The sequence below is a fragment of the Mus pahari genome, chromosome 7 (assembly GCF_900095145.1).
Source record: "Mus pahari chromosome 7, PAHARI_EIJ_v1.1, whole genome shotgun sequence".
Taxonomy (NCBI): Eukaryota; Metazoa; Chordata; class Mammalia; order Rodentia; family Muridae; genus Mus; species Mus pahari.
The window spans coordinates 65,376,574-65,394,366 of NC_034596.1; the positions used below are offsets into that span (position 1 = coordinate 65,376,574).

Sequence of the window (17,793 nt, forward strand, 5' to 3'; positions counted from 1 at the left end):
TCTGAGTTCAAGACCAGCCTGGTTCAGGACAGCCCGGCCTATACAAAGAAATCCAGTCTCAACAGACTACAACAACAACAACAACAACAATGACAACGAAAACCATATAATAAAAAGGGAAAGAAGAGAAGAGAGAAAGGAAGACTATCTCTACGCAGGCAAGAAAACTACCAGAAGCTGAGTGCAAAAATAAGGACACACAGATGTGCAGGGAACAACTAAATGTCAGTAATAATAACAACAACAACAACAACCTGACAGAGGGCAGGCAGAGCAAGTGACACGTAATCAACTACCTAGAAAAATGGCCTGAGGACACTCAGAGACCTGTCAACTGACACGTATCCAAGAGGAGTCCCAGTCAGGATCCAGTATTTACTATGTAGCAGAAGCCAGGGGCCTAGATCCAGAGCAATGACTTAACGCAATGAAGATTTCCAAGTCAAGATGTATGGACAAAAGGTCATGCTATATGACACACCGTAGCTTCCACAGTGATATCCTTTTTAAAAAACTTATTCTTTTGGGGGGAAGGTTGCAAGGGCAGAGGGTGATATGGAAGGATGGGGGTGCGTGATATGAAATCCACAAGGAATCAATAAAAAGTTTAAACAAATGATCAAATACCAAGGAGATAGATCACTGGGTGAAGTGTTTGCAGCACAAGCCTGAGGACCTCAGTTCAGCTCCCCAGAACCCTTCCAAGGCTAAGTGTGGTTACATGTGACCACAACTCCAGTGCTACGGCAAGATGGAAGGTGGGAGCAAAGACTCTCCAGAAGCTGGGGAGAGCTTTAGTGTATGTGTTAGTGAACAGACCAACCTCATTACCAACAAGGTGAAGTCAGGGATCCAAGGTTGTCCTTTGACCTACTCAGACACAGACACAGGCAAAGACACACACACACACACACACACACACACACACACACACACACACACACACACACACACACACACACACACACACACGTGTATATACATCATACATTCACACATATGAACAAAATGGTGAAACACTAGTGTTCCGTCATCAGTGTTTACCAAAATCTGTTTACTCTTTGTGAGTGACCTCTAATAGGAAACCAATGACTTTTACAGAACAAGGAAGTGAGAGTGCCAACTTTTCAAAGAGGCTTAATTTATTACCACATTTAACCATTAAACTAAACCACATCATACATGACACAGTTCTCTTTTTCTTGGTGTACATATGTGTGTATGTATGCATGCACATGGCCAGAGATTGACAGTGGGTATCCTTTTTGATGGCTGTTACTTCATACACTGAGGCAGAGCCTCTCACTTGAACTTAGAGTTTAGCCATGTGGCTAGTCTAGCTAGCCAGCTTGCTCTGGGATCCACTCTCTGTCTTGCTAGTGCTGGGATCACAGAAAGGCCTCCACACCCACTGAGCATTTGAGGGTGCTGGGGAGCCAAACACCAGTCCTTATATTTGCAAGGCAAGTGATTTACCTAGTGAGGCACCTACTTAGCTTTGATCTTGTTCTTTACCGAATCATTTTCTACACTATTTATAACATGTAGTTTACTGATAAATGAGAGTTGCAGATTCTTTTTTATTTATTTATTTATTTATTTATTTATTATATGTAAGTACACTGTAGCTGTCTTCAGACACTCCAGAAGAGGACGTTACGGATGGTTATGAGCCACCATGTGGTTGCTGGGATTTGAACTCCAGACCTTCGGAAGAGCAGTCGGGTGCTCTTACCCACTGAGCCATCTCACCAGCCCCGAGAGTTGCAGATTCTTAAAGTGTACTTACTAAGGTGAATTATAATCAAAAGTAAGTCATGTACAAGTAAGTCAGTCAGTATAGACCTTCTGCTCTTCCCGTGGGTAACAAAGGGATAAATATCAGTGCTTTCTCCTGAGCCCAGCCCGCCCCCTGCACACAACAGGAGACATTTACTCAAACTCCTCTACAGAAGTTTGTTCACAGTCCCAGCTATTTAGTTGGTGACATTTTGGAGAGCAGTCTATACTTATCACATGGAATAGTAAAAGAATTCTGAAATATCACAATTTGTTATTGTGTCAAGAAAAGGTATGGTGTTATAGCAGAAAACTTGCTTTTAAACTGTTCTAAAATACATTATTTCCCAGTATCATCTGTCTATTGAAATAATACAAATGATGATCCAAAAATGTATGTGAAATATGATGGCCACTCAGATTCAGAATCCCCCATGATTCTAACCATACGGTATCATACACGCCTCAGTTTATAGACCTGGAAATGAGCAGACCACCAAATACTCACCTCCCGCTCCAAAACTACTGTTCCTGGCACCAGACACTTTCGGGAACTGGCAGGCTTTATGTGGTCTTTGTTTTCAAAAACAATTATCTCAGTGTATTTTAAAATAATCTTCTGAAATGTGAAGTACTGCTCAAATAAGCACTGAGCTGAGATCTGACTTATGAAACTAAACCAATCAGGGAATAGTTTATATACTGAGTATCATTATCTTGAATATTAACTGACCTTTCTCTTACAAAGCCACTGACTCTTCCCTAAAGTTTTAAATTCATATTTATTAGTAAACTTTGTCCTTTCACATTTCATATGTTTACCTAAGCTGTGCAGTCTGGTCCCTCTCTCCCCATCCCTTCCTCTCCCCTTCCACTTCTAGCAGCCCTGTCTCCAGCCTATAGTTTTTCTCCCACCTACTAGTTTTGGTTTATTTAGTGTCCATAAGAGTGTAGTTAGGGCTGTGTAAGTTCTAATTGCATTTTTTAAAAATTATTCAATTATTTATGAGTGTTCTGTGTGCATACATGGTGAACATCAGAAGAGGGCATCGGATCCCATTACAGATGGTTGTGAGCCACCACATGGTTGCTGGGAACTGAACTCGGGTCCTCTGGAAGAGGAGCCAGTGCTCTTAACTGCTGAGCCATCTCTCCAGTTCCAAATTGCACTTTTTTAAAGATGAATTTAAAGTGTTCACTATAATTGCATTAGAAAATTACTTTATCACTGTGAGTTGATACAACTTAAAACTTTGAACATGTGCATTTCAAATGAATTCCCTTTAGCAACAAAACTGTCATATCAATTGTGACTATCTTGCAATTTAATGCATGATATAATTTAATATGATCATATTGGAAATATGCTATTGACCTGAAGGAACATATAAAGACTTATTTTAGGAAGAAGAAAAAAGAGGGAAAGAAATACAGAATATTTATGTCTTATAACTATATAAAAAACTGATAAAAAATGAAAAAAGTATTTTAGTACATATCCACAGCAGGTAGGGTTTAATCCCTAGCAACATACACACATAAACACACACACACACACACACACACACACACTACACACACACATACATACATACTACACACACACATACAAACACACACATATACACACACATACACACACACATACATACACATACACACTACACACACACACACACACACACACACACACACACACACACACACACACTATATATATATATATATAAGTACATACCAGGCTCCAACTTGATGATCTTTACTGCAGCTAATTCTCCTGTATGTACATTTCTGGCCTAAAAATGAAAACAGAAAAATTCAAGTTTGTTAGCTGTATAAATATTAGTAGGAACTACGCTAGTAAATTGCCTATCAACCATGCTTTTAACAAAACAAAACATCAAAATCTTTATTTACAATAAAATGAATATACTCTTTTTCTATTAAATAAAAATATAGAAAAGACCCAAGTCTTTAAAAATTACTTTAGTCCCACCTCTTTTAGTCTATTTCCTACAATATTTTTTTCTTTATATGTGGTTCATTTTCTCAGTAAAAGGAAAGAAAAAAAGCATAGCTAGATTGGGGAAATAAATCTGGCATTCTATTGTATAAAACAGTGACTACGTGTAATTATTGGCTGAACATTAGATCTTGTTACCAAAAATGACAATGTTTCAAGTGACAGACAGGCTTACCCTGTCTTACACATATTCAGTGTATCCACCTGTCAGCCCTAACCTCATAAATATGACATTATCATATATCAGTTTAAAGAATGAACGAATGAGCTGTGCACGAGCCTGCAGCCCTGACGATGGGAAGCAGACGTGGATCACTTGAACTCAGGATCTGAGACCAGGCAGGCAGCATGGAGACAAGCATTTCAATAAAGGAATAAACAAATGCAGTTTCCATTCAGCCAAAACCACAAAAACAAAACCACCTTCATGGTCATTTTATACTGTAATCATAATCACAAGCCACTAACGAAAAACAAGCCTGAATGATTCATATCGATACTCCCAGAGAAAGTCATCTTTCCCATGCGTACTCCTCCTGAGTCTGTCGATACATGTGACTGTGTATGCGTGTGTGTGTGTGTGTGTGTGTGTGTGCGCGCGCGCGCGCAATGGAAGATCATCCCATTACATTCTTCTACATTTGCAATGCTGCAATCTTCCACCTATAGAATACAGTTTATATACTTACTACTGTTGTGTATCTAGGATTTTAACATTCTGTAATTATTAACAAGAAGTAACTACACCATAGCTTTGTATCTATCCATAGCTTTGATCACGTCCTCCAGACAAGTCCTCAGAAGAAAACCCACTATTTTATAATGGTCATGGTCAAACTGTAGTTAGTGCTGCAATGAATGTCCCTGCAAATATCTTAGCATGTATCAACTTATCAACAAAGTAACCTAGACATAGAAGTCTTAGCTTAAATGGTATGTGGATTTAAAATATCTGTGCTCCCAGATGATTCTAAAAGCTGTTTGACACATAAAAATACACTTTGTTCTTAAATGTGGTATGGTATATAATGTGTACACAAATTTGAAAAACCTGAATTTGTACTCTCATCACTTTGGTGTGTACATTCTAACAAGATCTAGCATAGATACAAATTTTTATTGCTTAAATGATAATATACTTTCTACCTGCTACACATAATCTAAGTGGCTATTCTAAAATAGTCTATGTAATAATCCATTTGCAGTTCCTACTAATATCACAGATGTTGTACATCCTTATTGACTCTACATATCTTTTCACTATTTAAATTATCCCCTCCAAATGGATTCTAACATAATAGAATTTCATGTCAAAGCTTATGAACACTTAAAGCTGTTCACACAAACTGTTAAAACAGCATAAAACATTATATTATTATCATTAATATCAGATCTCATTTTCATTGTGACCAGTTGTATTCCATATGTGAAAATTAAATTCAATTACTGACAACTTCTTTACTCTTATATTAGATTTAAATGTCAACTTTTGGCATAAAAATAAGTACTACTCCATCAAAGAGGCAGGAATGGCTTTGGTAGATCACACCAGAGAAATAAGACAAAGAAAGGGGCATAAAGAACAAAGATGGAGGAGGAGGCCGTCGGAGTAGACATTTTCAGAAAGACCCAGAGGCTGAGAAAGCAGAGTGGAAAGCAGGAAAGACAGACAAGCAGGAAAGACAATAGACACATGGTGTGCTCACATAGTCATCCTGACTAAGATGGTGGACTAAGAGCAGTCTTGAATTCCCCATGCATCACTGCTCCTCAAACCATGAACACTTTCAGGGAAAACAGCAACAGAGAAGCTCCACAACCTTCTTACACTCTCTTTTTTGTCCTTGAATAAAAGAACTACCCCTTACCGTCAGGGCTTGTAGCTCTCGCTACAGTTCAGCAACTTAGTCTGTCCCGGTTGTAGGAAGCCTGGTTTGTAGATACTGAGCTGTCTGCATGCCAGTGAGATGGAACAGAAAACGTCAACAGGTTGAGTTAACTAAACTCCTGTGAGATACTCAGTGGATTATAACATGTGTTTTAGAAGAAGGATTCCACAATGACGATGGCTATTATACCTGGATTACTTTATGGGTTTTGGAATCCAAGATCCTACATACATATACAGTGTTATTTAATTCAATTAATTTAATTATAAAAAGATTCAGCTCAGAAAGTCAAATGACTGATTAACAGGCCATGAGGCTCCTGTCAGGACAGTGTCTTCCTTTCCTTTCCAACCATAACTTGGTAAAGTACTTAATTGTATAATATTTAACGCTGACAACTTTTATTGAAAAAACTTCACTAACATAATAACATCTTTCTCACTGAATTGATGGTTTCTGTGAGGATTTTACTTATTCATTTGTTCACTGACGCATGGGGATAAATGCATGCTAGACAAGCTACATTTCTAGGTCTCTGGTGATTTTTAATGTCATAGAATTTGACTTATAATACATTAAAGTATTTTTTTAAAAAATCTTAAAAGCTGAACTTAATCCACAGAAAAGTATTTTAAATATATGGAAAACACACACACACACACACACACACACACACACACACACACACAAACAGCATGGGCTAAAATCCAGACTAAATTCTTTCCCCATCAGCCTGTAGCTAAGCTCAGATGCTTGTCCTCTAGCACCTTTCCTGACTGTCTCTCTTTGTCTAGGACAACCTTCCAAACCCTTCACTGGAATTCTATAGAAAACAGGAAAGCAGCTGTGGACAGAGTGAAGTTCCTTACTGGGAAGAAGGGCGGAAGGATAAGGGCAACAAGAGCACCGGAGAGCCACACATAGCCACAAAAGGCAGGCAAGCCCCAAGTTAGGTCAAGGCTGTGAGCCTCAGTAAGACACACACAGTTTAACGCAGGAGACACTGTCTGACACAATCACAGCCACAAACTAGCTTCAGGATAGCCATTATCCCACGTCTTGTTAGTATCTTAAGGCTGGTTAAGTGTGTAGTCCGAAAGACTGACATCTGGAAGGCGCTCTACCAATCCTGTGAACACAGAGAATACAATACTCTAACTTCCTGTCACTGGGACATATGACTGAAGGTAGATGGAACCACCTTGGTTTTGCTCTGTTGATTCATTATTACTTTTATTTTCACAAACTAAAGAAGTTTTTTGGCAAGAAAGCTATAAAACTATCAATAGAGTAAGAACTTGCTGTAAAAAAAAAATTATAACGTCAGCCAACATGGTTTTCCTCTCTGTCCCTTCCTAAGGGACAGTTGACAGTTTACAGTGTATGCTTCCAGGTTTTGAATTAGGTTGGGTTATTTTTTTTTAAGATTAATTTTTATTTTCTGTGCATGGGTGTTATCCTCATGTATGGCTTACACCACCCACAGACAGGCCTGGTGCTCACAGATGAGAGAAGGACGAAGATCCCTTGGAACTGGACTGACATGTAGCTGTGAGCTGCCACGTGGGTTCTGGGAATCACATCCAAGTCCTGTTGAAGGACAGTCAGTGCTCTTAAGTGCTGAGCCGGTTTGGGATAGACTGATTTTTAAGAGTACATATGCAGAGACACAGACACTGAACATTTGTCTGTTTCTTACAGAGCTAAGCAGTCTGAGCATATGAAACAGCGATCTCTGCTCCTAGGCATGCACCCAACTGAACTGAAAACTTACTTCTGCATACAAATGTTTATAGCAGTCAATCCATAATAAAATAAGACAGGCGACATTCATGATGTCACTCAATAGATAAATGGGTAACTGTGGTGCATCTACTGGTAATAAAGACAGGAGCCAATAGGCCATGAGCACAGATGGAGGAGCCTTAAACAGTGTAAACTGAAGAAGTCAATCTGAAGAAGCTATCAGTATAAGTACAATAAGGTATATGATAGAACCCCACCCGTACGACAGGAAGAGGCAGAGCTTCGGAAATGGGAAAACAACTACAACCACAACCACAACCTCCATACCAAACCCAACCAACCACAACAAAGGCCAAGGAAAAGATGTTATCAGTGGTTAGCAAGAGAAATTAAGAGGGGGCGTGCAGAGGATTCTGGGGGCTGCCAAGGTTTTCTGTAAGAGGCTGCAACACTGGAAGCACATCATCATGTGCTTGTCAAAAAGCATGTGCAGTGCTAGGAGTAAACCTTTATTTAAATGAAGGGATTCACAAACCTGCCACAAAAATGCAAGGCAGTGGAACAAGGTGAACTTGAATACAGGTTAGGGATATTACATTCTACATAACTGTCTGATCAATTTTGTAATTATAAAAATGCACAAAGATTAAGTCATCTGATAAGACACTTTCCAGAATTATTATTTAAAGAATGGATCTGTTCAGACGCATTAATTTTTAGTGTATAAACTGATGACACGGCTGCTCCTTGATATGATTAATGGGAGGTTTTTATTACAGATGAGAAAGAGATACACANAGAGAGAGAAAGAAAGAGAGTGCCCAAGCTGGCCTCAAACTCAGTTCTGAAATTACAAGCATGAACCTAGTTGTCTATACAATTATAATGGATAATTTTTTTTTTTTTTTGGCTTTTTGAGACAGGGTTTCTCTGTATAGCCCTGGCTGTCCTGGAACTCACTCTGTAGACCAGGCTTATAATGGATAATTTTTCATTTATTTTTATTTTATAGTGTTTACATGTATATATGCATGGATAACCCATGTGTGCCTGGTGCTCTCAGAGGCCAGATCCCGTGTAACTGGAGTTACAGATGGTTGAGAGCTGCCATATGGGTTCTAGGAACCAAACCTGGGTCTTCTACATGAAGAGCCTCTTAACCTCTGAGCCCTCTCTTCAGCCACATATTTCTCTACTTTTGACTATTCGTTTAAAAATGTTTATTCACTACTTATTTTCTGCAGGCAGGGACATGCCATGGTGCATATGTGGAGGTCAGAGGACCATTTAGGGTAGTTGGGTTTTTTCCTTTCCATCACGAGGATCCTGGGGATTGAACTCAGGTCCCTGGGCTTGGTGACAAGCACTTTTGCCTGCTGAGCCATCTCACCCACCCCAGTAGTCATGTGCTATTGAAAAATGCAGCGGAGTCCTAGGAACCTACATCTTATGCTGGCTGCTTACTTTGGCCAAAGCACTTAGCCTCTCTGTTTCTGTGTCATTTGCAAAATGGAACTAGCAATGAAGTCATTTACAAGAAAGAGGGAGGGGGGGAGGGAGAGGGAGGGGGAGAGGGAGGGGGAAACGGAGAGGGAGTGGGAGAGGGAGAGGGAGAGAGAAACAGTCAACAAAGAAATAGAGTGGCCATGGTGGGCCAGAGAGAGGCTGCAAGAGAGGGCTGATTAGCAGGGGATAAAGAACATAAAGAGAAGAGAGAGCAGGAGCAGAGTATGGGAGGGGCAGTGGGTTAGAGCAGTGGAGAGGAAAGCAGGAGAGCTGGAGGGAGTTTAGGGTAGGGGAGGAGATGCTGAGAAGGGCTAGGATGCTGGCCAGCTAAGACTCTTAAATGAGTAATGGTGCTCTAGAGGCTGAGGGAGCCAGGAGGCCTGTGTGGGCTATGATGTGCTCATAGGCACCACAAGTAGCCTGCCATAAGTCCCTTCTGCCAGAGAAAAGGGAAATCACTCCTTTAGGCAGAGAACTGGTTTCACAAGTTCCTGAGGAATGCTGGCTGCTATCTACAGCAGAAATGCTCCTATGCCCAGGTTGTGTTCATTTCTGGATATCTGGTTGCCTTTGGGGGCTTGAGGGGCGGAGTTTCATTTGGACCTGACAGGAACCAGTATAAACAGACCATTTCAACTTAATAACTAAAGTGAAAAAAGTTATGCCCAAGGACTCCCTTTTTCTCCCCAGAATGGCTCAGAAAAAAGCAGAGCTTTGGAAAATTTGAAAACAACCATGGAAACTCAGAAAGATGGTACTTTAAAATTCAGTTGTACTGTGTAGAAGCCCAAGTATATGTAGTTACAAAAGTAAAAGCAAAGAGCCACAAACTACAACCCTCACTGACACAGACACTCAAATGTCAGCTTGCACTGGGAGACGGCTTTCTGTCATCTCCGTAGGAAAGAACTGATGGGCAAATGTTTGTACTCGGTAATTTTCCAGCTGAATTTTTAAAACAGAAAGCAGTACCAGGCTCTTTTATAATGAAAGGCAAAGAGGCTTTCGGGGGGGGGGGGGGATGCACATGCTCACACACAAACAGAGACTTTTCAGATTCAATTCAAATCAAGTGATCTTCCAGACACTTAACTATGTAATTTCACAATATAATCCAAAGCAGTACTGGATTTTGGAATACTGAATTTTAAAGTCCAACACTCCCCTCCAGTGTACTGTTTTTTAAACTAACACACAGAATTTGAAGATTTTGTACTGCTTACAAAATGAAATAAATTCCCACAGAACTCTACAAAGAAATCTTAATATATTAATTCCTATGTTAGTAAGTTATTTGGTATATATAAGCATACAGGCATGGTAAGCACCCAGAAATCCAATACAATGTAATTAGTATAGTTATACATCTTAGTTAATTCTTACCAGATGGTTTCTCAAATTATTACATGGAAAAAGATAAATTTATCTATAAAGTCATCTTACTCCATAATAAGTTTCTTCTTACATACTTTTAGGGTTACAAAACTTGATGAAGCCAACTGAAAACTTTGACTTCACTTCCCCCATTTTTTAGAAAAATAACTAGAAAACAGGAGTCTCAATATTCAGTAAGGTTCTCTATGTTCAGAAAGTGTTCGGTAGCGCCATCAGGTTACAGACCTCAGATGTAAGAACTGGAATTATACTACAGAAATTAACAACAGAGCATCTACAAGGTTTAAAGAAAGGAATAGTAGCTTATACACAAAAGAAGTGACTAATTGTGCCTCAGGCTTTAAAGTTCTATGTCAAATTCTTTAAGGACATTATTTTTAACGAGTTCATTCTTACCACACGGCTACAGGGTACTTACTAAGTGCCAGGCACTGGTACTGGTACTACTGATGGACTAGAACCTGTGCTGTACTGTCTTCAGGACTACAAAAGCAGAGGGAGAATGCACCAGAGTGTATGAGCTCTCGAACATTACAAAGCTTGGGGGTGTTCTCAGCCCAGGCTCAGTGGGCTGGAGAAAAGGTTTCCAAGGAGGAAATAAATCCAAAATGAGATAACAGAAGAGATTTTCTGGGTGGTGAGAAAAGGTGCCATTGCTCGGTTATGCATGGTGGAGTTCTGTGCAACACTCAAGGGCAGCTGAGTGACAAGATGGACAGTCCCAAAAGTCAGTGACTGCCACTAACTGATCATAATAATGGTGAGAGGTAAGGCCAGTCTGAAGCTCAGGACAGACTGTAGCACTCGTTGTTTTCCTCTAGCCATTACCCACTAACTTCTAGGCTTTTCCTCCAACAGCTTAAGAACCAGCCCAGGCAATTCCCTCATTACCCCCACTTGCCACCACTCCTGCTGAGTCCAGCATTTAGCTCCACCCTCTGACCTCTCAGTCAGGGCTCTAACAGAATTTCTGATCTTCCTTGCCCCACACTGGTATTGTGGGGTGTGCTCCCAAACTCAGGGCTTTGTGTGTTCTAAGCCAAAATTATTCAATTTATTTATTTATTTATTTATTTATTTAGAGATCTCACTCAGTGGCTCAGCTGGGCTTGGACTTACAGTGACCCCCCTGCCTCTGCCTGAGGACTGTACTGTCACATCCAGCCTCCCTCACACGCTCGCCTCGCCTCCCCTCCCTCCCTTCTCTCTCACGCTCGCCTCGCCTCCCTCCCTCCCTTCTCTAATCCAACAATTCCAGAGATTCTTTCACGGCACCATCCAAGTCCTTAGTTTGTGACATGTGCCGACTTGTACACAGTTGAACAAATCTGGATTGGAGGATCCTCTCAGGAGAGAAGTCTGTACTTGTAGGGCTTCTCCCATTAGTAGGCAGACAAACTCAGACTCTCTAGCCAAAATCTGAGCACTGCTTTCTTTTTTTTTTTTTTTCAAAAATTTTTAACTGAAAACGTATTTTTTCATATAATATACTGATTATGGTTGGCTCTCCCCACCTTCCCAGACTGACATCCTTTCTTGTTTCCTCTCATTAGAAAACAAGTGTGTAAAAGAAAGAAAGAAAAATAAGATTTAAAAGAACAAACCCGAATATGAAAACCCAAAGGAACAGAAAAACAAAGAGCCAAAGAAAAGGCCCAAGGAACACACAGAGACACAGACATTGACACACATGGAAATCTCCTAAAAACACAAAATCAGGGAGCTTAGCATCTAAGAAAAGACCTGGATAGTATGGGGTGGCAGGGGGCTGACAAAGCATTGAGAAAAAAACGCCTCCAAGAATCCCACCGAGTCTGTTGTGTCACTGCTGGTGCGTTCCCAGAGAGATGGTGAGACACCACTGAGGAGAAAGCAAGTGGTCCTCAACCGGAGATGGTTCTTATGGATGGGAGTTGTGTCCGCCTCTCTCAGTGCTGGGACCCCATCTAGCGTGGATCCGGAGGACATGGTTTTTATCTCTGGTTAACTAAAGCCTTCTACTCAGCCTGCTAGGACACCCGTGTCTCCAAGACCTCTCCTGACTGCTTTCCAACACAGACCAAGTTTGCTAAAGGGCAAGTTGCTTCAGAGGACCATCTAAAACTTCAAAATAACTTAGTCAGTGTGCCCAGGAGCATACATATGGTCCAGTGACAATCTATTAAGTTGATCTTCTCCTTCAAACATGTGGGTGCAGGGGACTGAACTCGGGCAGGCTGGCAGCAAGTATTTTTACCCATTGAGGCTCTTGCTGGCCAAAATGGCTTAACTTTCAAAACAGGAATGATATGGACTTTTAAGTCATTGCTGATGGGTCCAATATTCACTAAAACTTTAAAAACAACTTAAAAAAAAATCTGATTCTAAAAATGTACTTAAATAATCGAGGAGCCATAAAAAGGATTTGTGGATAATGAGCAGAACTTTGTTTATAACAAGGAACTACATAATGGATTATAAACTAGCAGGGAGGGCAGAGAGGTGGCCCAGGGTTTAAGTTCACTTTCTAATCTAGCAGAGAACCCAGGTTTGGTTCCCAGCACTTACATGACAGCTCACACTGTCTGTAACTCCAGTTCTAGGGGATCTGACTCCCTCTTCTGGCTTCTTCTGGTGCCAGGCATGTACCCATAAATGTAAAAAATAAAACCACACACATTTCTATGGGGAAAAACCCTTAGCATGGCATGGTGGTTTTGCCTTTAACCTCAGTACTTGAGAAATTTAGGAGAATTGGGAGTTCAGGACTAACCTGGGCTATACCAGGAAGCTCTGTCTTACACACACACACACACACACACACACACACACACACACACACACACACACAAATGTACAATCAAATAAAGAAATAATGTAAGAAAGTAAATATGTGTATTTACTGAAACTAAAAGTTGGGCATACTATTTAAGAAACATCCCAAATATGTCTACATAACCTGTATTTTAATGATTATAATGTCTAGACTGCCACTTATGCATCACTGTTCTTGTTTGCTTTTTGTGACGGGGAGAAAAAGAATCACGGTTTACAATCAGGTTACAATCCATCACTGGAAGAGGTCTAAGCAGGAGCTCGAGGAGAACTGAAGGAGAAACCATGGAGAAGCAATGATTACTACCTGGCCTGGACTCCACACTGTTACACTTTTTTATATACCCCAGGATCTGACTAGGGGTGGGACTGCTCACAGTGGGCTGGACCATTCTACAACAATTAGCAATGAAGACAATGTCCCACAGAAATGTCCATAGGCCAATCTGAGCTAAGTAATCCCCCAATTGAGACTCACTCAGATAACTCGAGGCCAGTGGTTCTCCACTTTCCTAAAGCTGGAACCCTTTAATACAGTTCATGTTGTGATGACCCTCAACCATAAGATTATTTCGTTGTTACTTCATAACTGTAACTACTGTTTTGCTACTGTTACGAATCATAATGTAAATATCTGATATGCAGTATATCTGATATGTGACTCCTTGGCTGTGTCAAAATTGACAATGAAGACCTATGTCCTTAATAAGAATGTTTTTAATATGTAACAATGTCTTCCTATTGGTAGAGAAAACGCAAGGCTATTTTCATTTCTTCCTATATCATAGTTTTCTAAAATGAACCTACAATACTTAAATGTTTTTTAAAAGATGGTAAAGAGAAAGCAGCGTATCCACAGGCCAGGCAAAGAAGGGCTATGTGAGACCGTGAGTCCCACCCATGAACTGGCACCACTGCATAAATAACCCAGAGCAGCCCAAGCGCTCTGCCACGAGCTAGACAGTTATTAGTCAACCATTACAAGTTGCTTGTTTTACAATACATTACTGCATGCGGGGCATGTAACACACAGTTGTGATCCTACGAATCAGAAAGTGGAGGCAGAGGAACTGAGAGTTTGAGACCAACCAAGCTACAGAGTAAGACCTGTCTCAAAATGACCCGTGTATGGGTGAGGAGAAGCCCCGATCACAAGCTCACACTGGAAGTCGGCTCACGGGGTCCTGCTTCACTAGAGACAAACAAGCACTCTTTGATGCAGAATAAGAATTTTGCTTGTTTAAAACGCTTTGTGTTTTGTTTAATTTATAATCCCACTGACAACCTAGTCTAAGGGACTCCCTAACTTCAGTAACAGTAACCATAAATCCAAAGTTCCAAAGCAGTGAGGGCAGAGGGCGGAGGACAGCGGGGCAGGAAGGGGTCTCCTAGCTGGCCGGGGAGCCTCGCCTCGCCTCGCTTGTGATGAAGAACTGATCCTGAGCTGAGACTGGAAAGCTCAAGAATGAGAGAGACCACCACAGAGTAACAGGAGGAAGTGCCTCTCATTCTGGTGCTTATGTGCACAATCACACAGTCCTCCATAAACCCTCCAGCCCTCAGCAGGGGAGCGAGCCTGCCAAGCCACGCCACAATGTGTAAAGAGCTTATCATGTGCAGGCAGTGTGTGAAGGGCTGTGTACTTAAAGGTTAACTAACGAATTGAAAGATACAGCTTATAGAAGGCCTGGGATAAAGAGAACAACAGAAATTGGGAGACTAGGAAATCTAGATTCAAGTCCTGATAGTGTGCAATCTACAAACAAGGCAGGAACTAGTTTCTTTTTGAGTCAAATAGGGATGAAAATACATCTATCTATTCCACCTCCTTTATAGGATTACTGCAAGAATGTACAGTAGGGTTATGCAAACATTAGTCACTCTTAGTCATTTTAATCTGATTTTATTTTTATAAAATGTTGGAAGGTGGAGGCTCCTATGATTCAAGTGCTCAGAGACCTGTGAGGATAGGCCTGGCCATCAGACAGCAGCTGAGAGTCTCCCATATTCAAGAGAAAGAGGCCTACAGTAGCTAGACATTCTTGCCCTTTTCAAAGGTCACAGACTTCTCCAACTTAACTAGTACCTTGCAAAATCAGCATGCAAAAGCCTACACAAAGTACTCTAACATTTGCCAACACTGAGACTGGTCCAAAAACGCATGACAAAAGTGCTCTCTCTGGTTACCTGGTCTAGGGGAAGTTCTCATATTGCTAAGGAAGTCCTGAAAACACAAGTATCACTTTGAATAGGTTTCATCTTTCTTTTCCTGTGTTCTTGGTCCAAAACCACAATTTAAGTTTAGAAGTGAAACTTTTTAATTTTTGAAAGCAAAATTGAAAAACAAAACAAAACAAAAAAACCAAACCCCGTTAATCTGTATTCTACCCTCTGTACCTTCATAAAACCACTGGAAATAATCAAAGTAAAAATGCTTCGTAAGAAAGGAACAGGGCGGTAGGTCTGTGCAAGGCTGCAATGACATCGAAGCTCAGAGCTTGTGCCGTGAGAGAGGACCATACATCTGTCTTGTCTACGGTGAAAGATTTCTTCCATAACTTTCACATTTCTATGCAAGTAGAAAGACACTTTGAAATCATTTGCTCCCAACTATGGTTCAGAGACTCACACCCATCATCGGGTCCATGCTGCCTTTTCAGGCAGTCTTAAAACACACTTATTTCTGAATTGTAAGAAAAATAAATACTAAGTAAGATCTTGACCAGATGACTTATAAATGGTAAACAGTTATAACACTTCATCTCAACAAAACATTTTATTTTCATAGTAATATACTATTTATCATAACCTATTTTAAAAGCTTTCAGCAAGGTATCACTGCTTAACAAAAATGTAATTTATGATGACATTTTTGAGGCACATTCCTTCATCTCTTACTGTTAGTCTTACTTACAAGTTACTCATGCTGCAAACTGCAATGTGAAATTAGAGTGTCTCTAAAGCCAGTGTCCCAGGTCACTGGGAACACACTTTCGTCACACCCCGGTTAAAACCATTCTCTCTTAACTTCAGGTCTGAGGTCATTAGGAGTCTTGATAGACTTCATTATGATTTAATGACTGGAGAATACTCATAGAGCAAGACAGGGAAGACGGTGCCATATCCTTTGCTCACAAACTCAGGCTTTAAAGAGTAACACAAGATTTGGTTATGTAAATGGTGAACTATTTAATTATATTAAATACTTATGTTAATTACAATAACTTGTAGTTCTTCTCCCAAAAGTCATATGATGGCAATTTTTGTCTTGGTTTCAGTGGCTGCCTCTGAAGCTTGTATTTTAGCTGTGAAAGCAGGTGCTGGGGAATTGATCAGAGTGGTACCTCCCACTCCTCTGACTACTCAATGAACACCCAATTAACTCCCTCATTTCCAAGGCTTTGCTCAAACCTCACCTCAATGAAGCTCACCCCAGCAATCATTGACTCTGTGACCTGCCTCCTGTGGCCCACGTGGCAGGCACTCAAGAGCCTTAACCTGCTCAGTTATTTCTCGCTCATCTGTAATCTCTTCAGCACAGAGCACATGCACTGCCTCTCTCCTGTGTACTAGGATACCACGTCCCACGAAGGCAGCAGTCTTTCCTCACTGTGATCACTTGATGTGTCTGAGGGCAGTGTCTGCCCTGTAAGAGGTCCTAAGCAGAGAGCCCTTCACATCACTCTCCTAGCTCTCCATCAGGGCCCTCATCAGTCAGCGCACCTCACTCTAACCATCCTAATGGGAAATGGGCTTGCACTCACTGGAGGGTTGGCGCTAGCCTTCCACCATGTGGGTTGTGGGGCTCACACTCAGGTAGGCCATCAGGCTTGGCAGCAAGAGCTTTTACTTGCTGAGCCATCTTAACTGTCCCACAGCTCCATGCTGAACAAACCTGTGACTTTCCAGGACCCTGCTTTCTTCTTCAAGATCTATTTATTGAGCAGATACTGTGTGTTGGCACAATGCTAGAGTAGCTGATACATTGGTACACCCAAGGTCACTGTTTTCATGTAGTTTTATTAATGATAATACTAATTTCATGAAAACTATTAATACAATAATTCAATAAGTGAAATTGTTATTGTCCATGTTTTCTCATTACAATCAGAGCAAATGCTAGCAGAGATGGGAGAGAGCAGTCTTCAAGACTCCTATGCCAAGAACCCCGTCACAGAACACCACCAGTGCACAGTCTTCTTCTGCCCCCTCTCTGAGGCTACAGTCCCCTCAGCTCTCCTGGGTGCAAGCTTCCTGCTGACCTCATTCCATGTCACATGTGCTCTCCCATGCACTGGTGATGACTCCTAAACCTGAATCCCCAGTTCAGAGCTCCGGAGGCTGGAGTCGAATTTCCTCTTACCTAAGCCACGCAGTCACTTACGAAATGTCTGAAGGGCAAACAGACTTGAACACAAAACTCACATCCCACGAAATCTGTATTTCCTGTTAACAGCACACACACACACAAATGTCACCTAAGACAAAAACAAACACACCCAAGTGCCATCAATTACCTTCTCTTTCTGTTGCAGATCATGGGTATTTCTAAAAACATCTTATAAAACTGAACTCAAATCCATCTCTTTGGTCTCTTACACCAGTATCCAAACGTACATAAACTCTCATCCAGAATATTCA

General features: G+C 40.9%; 1 protein-coding gene across 2 annotated transcripts in view; it reads right to left on the bottom strand.

Annotated features, from left to right (window-relative positions):
* The window catches only part of Map4k5 (mitogen-activated protein kinase kinase kinase kinase 5), an 85,004-nt gene that overhangs the window by 62,186 nt on the left and 5,025 nt on the right, over window positions 1–17,793 (bottom strand). For both annotated transcript variants that reach the window (XM_021202107.1, XM_029540938.1), the window contains exon 2: window positions 3,518–3,575. In XM_021202107.1, coding sequence (XP_021057766.1) covers window positions 3,518–3,575 — 58 coding nt within the window. The remainder of the gene's footprint in view (window positions 1–3,517; window positions 3,576–17,793) is intronic.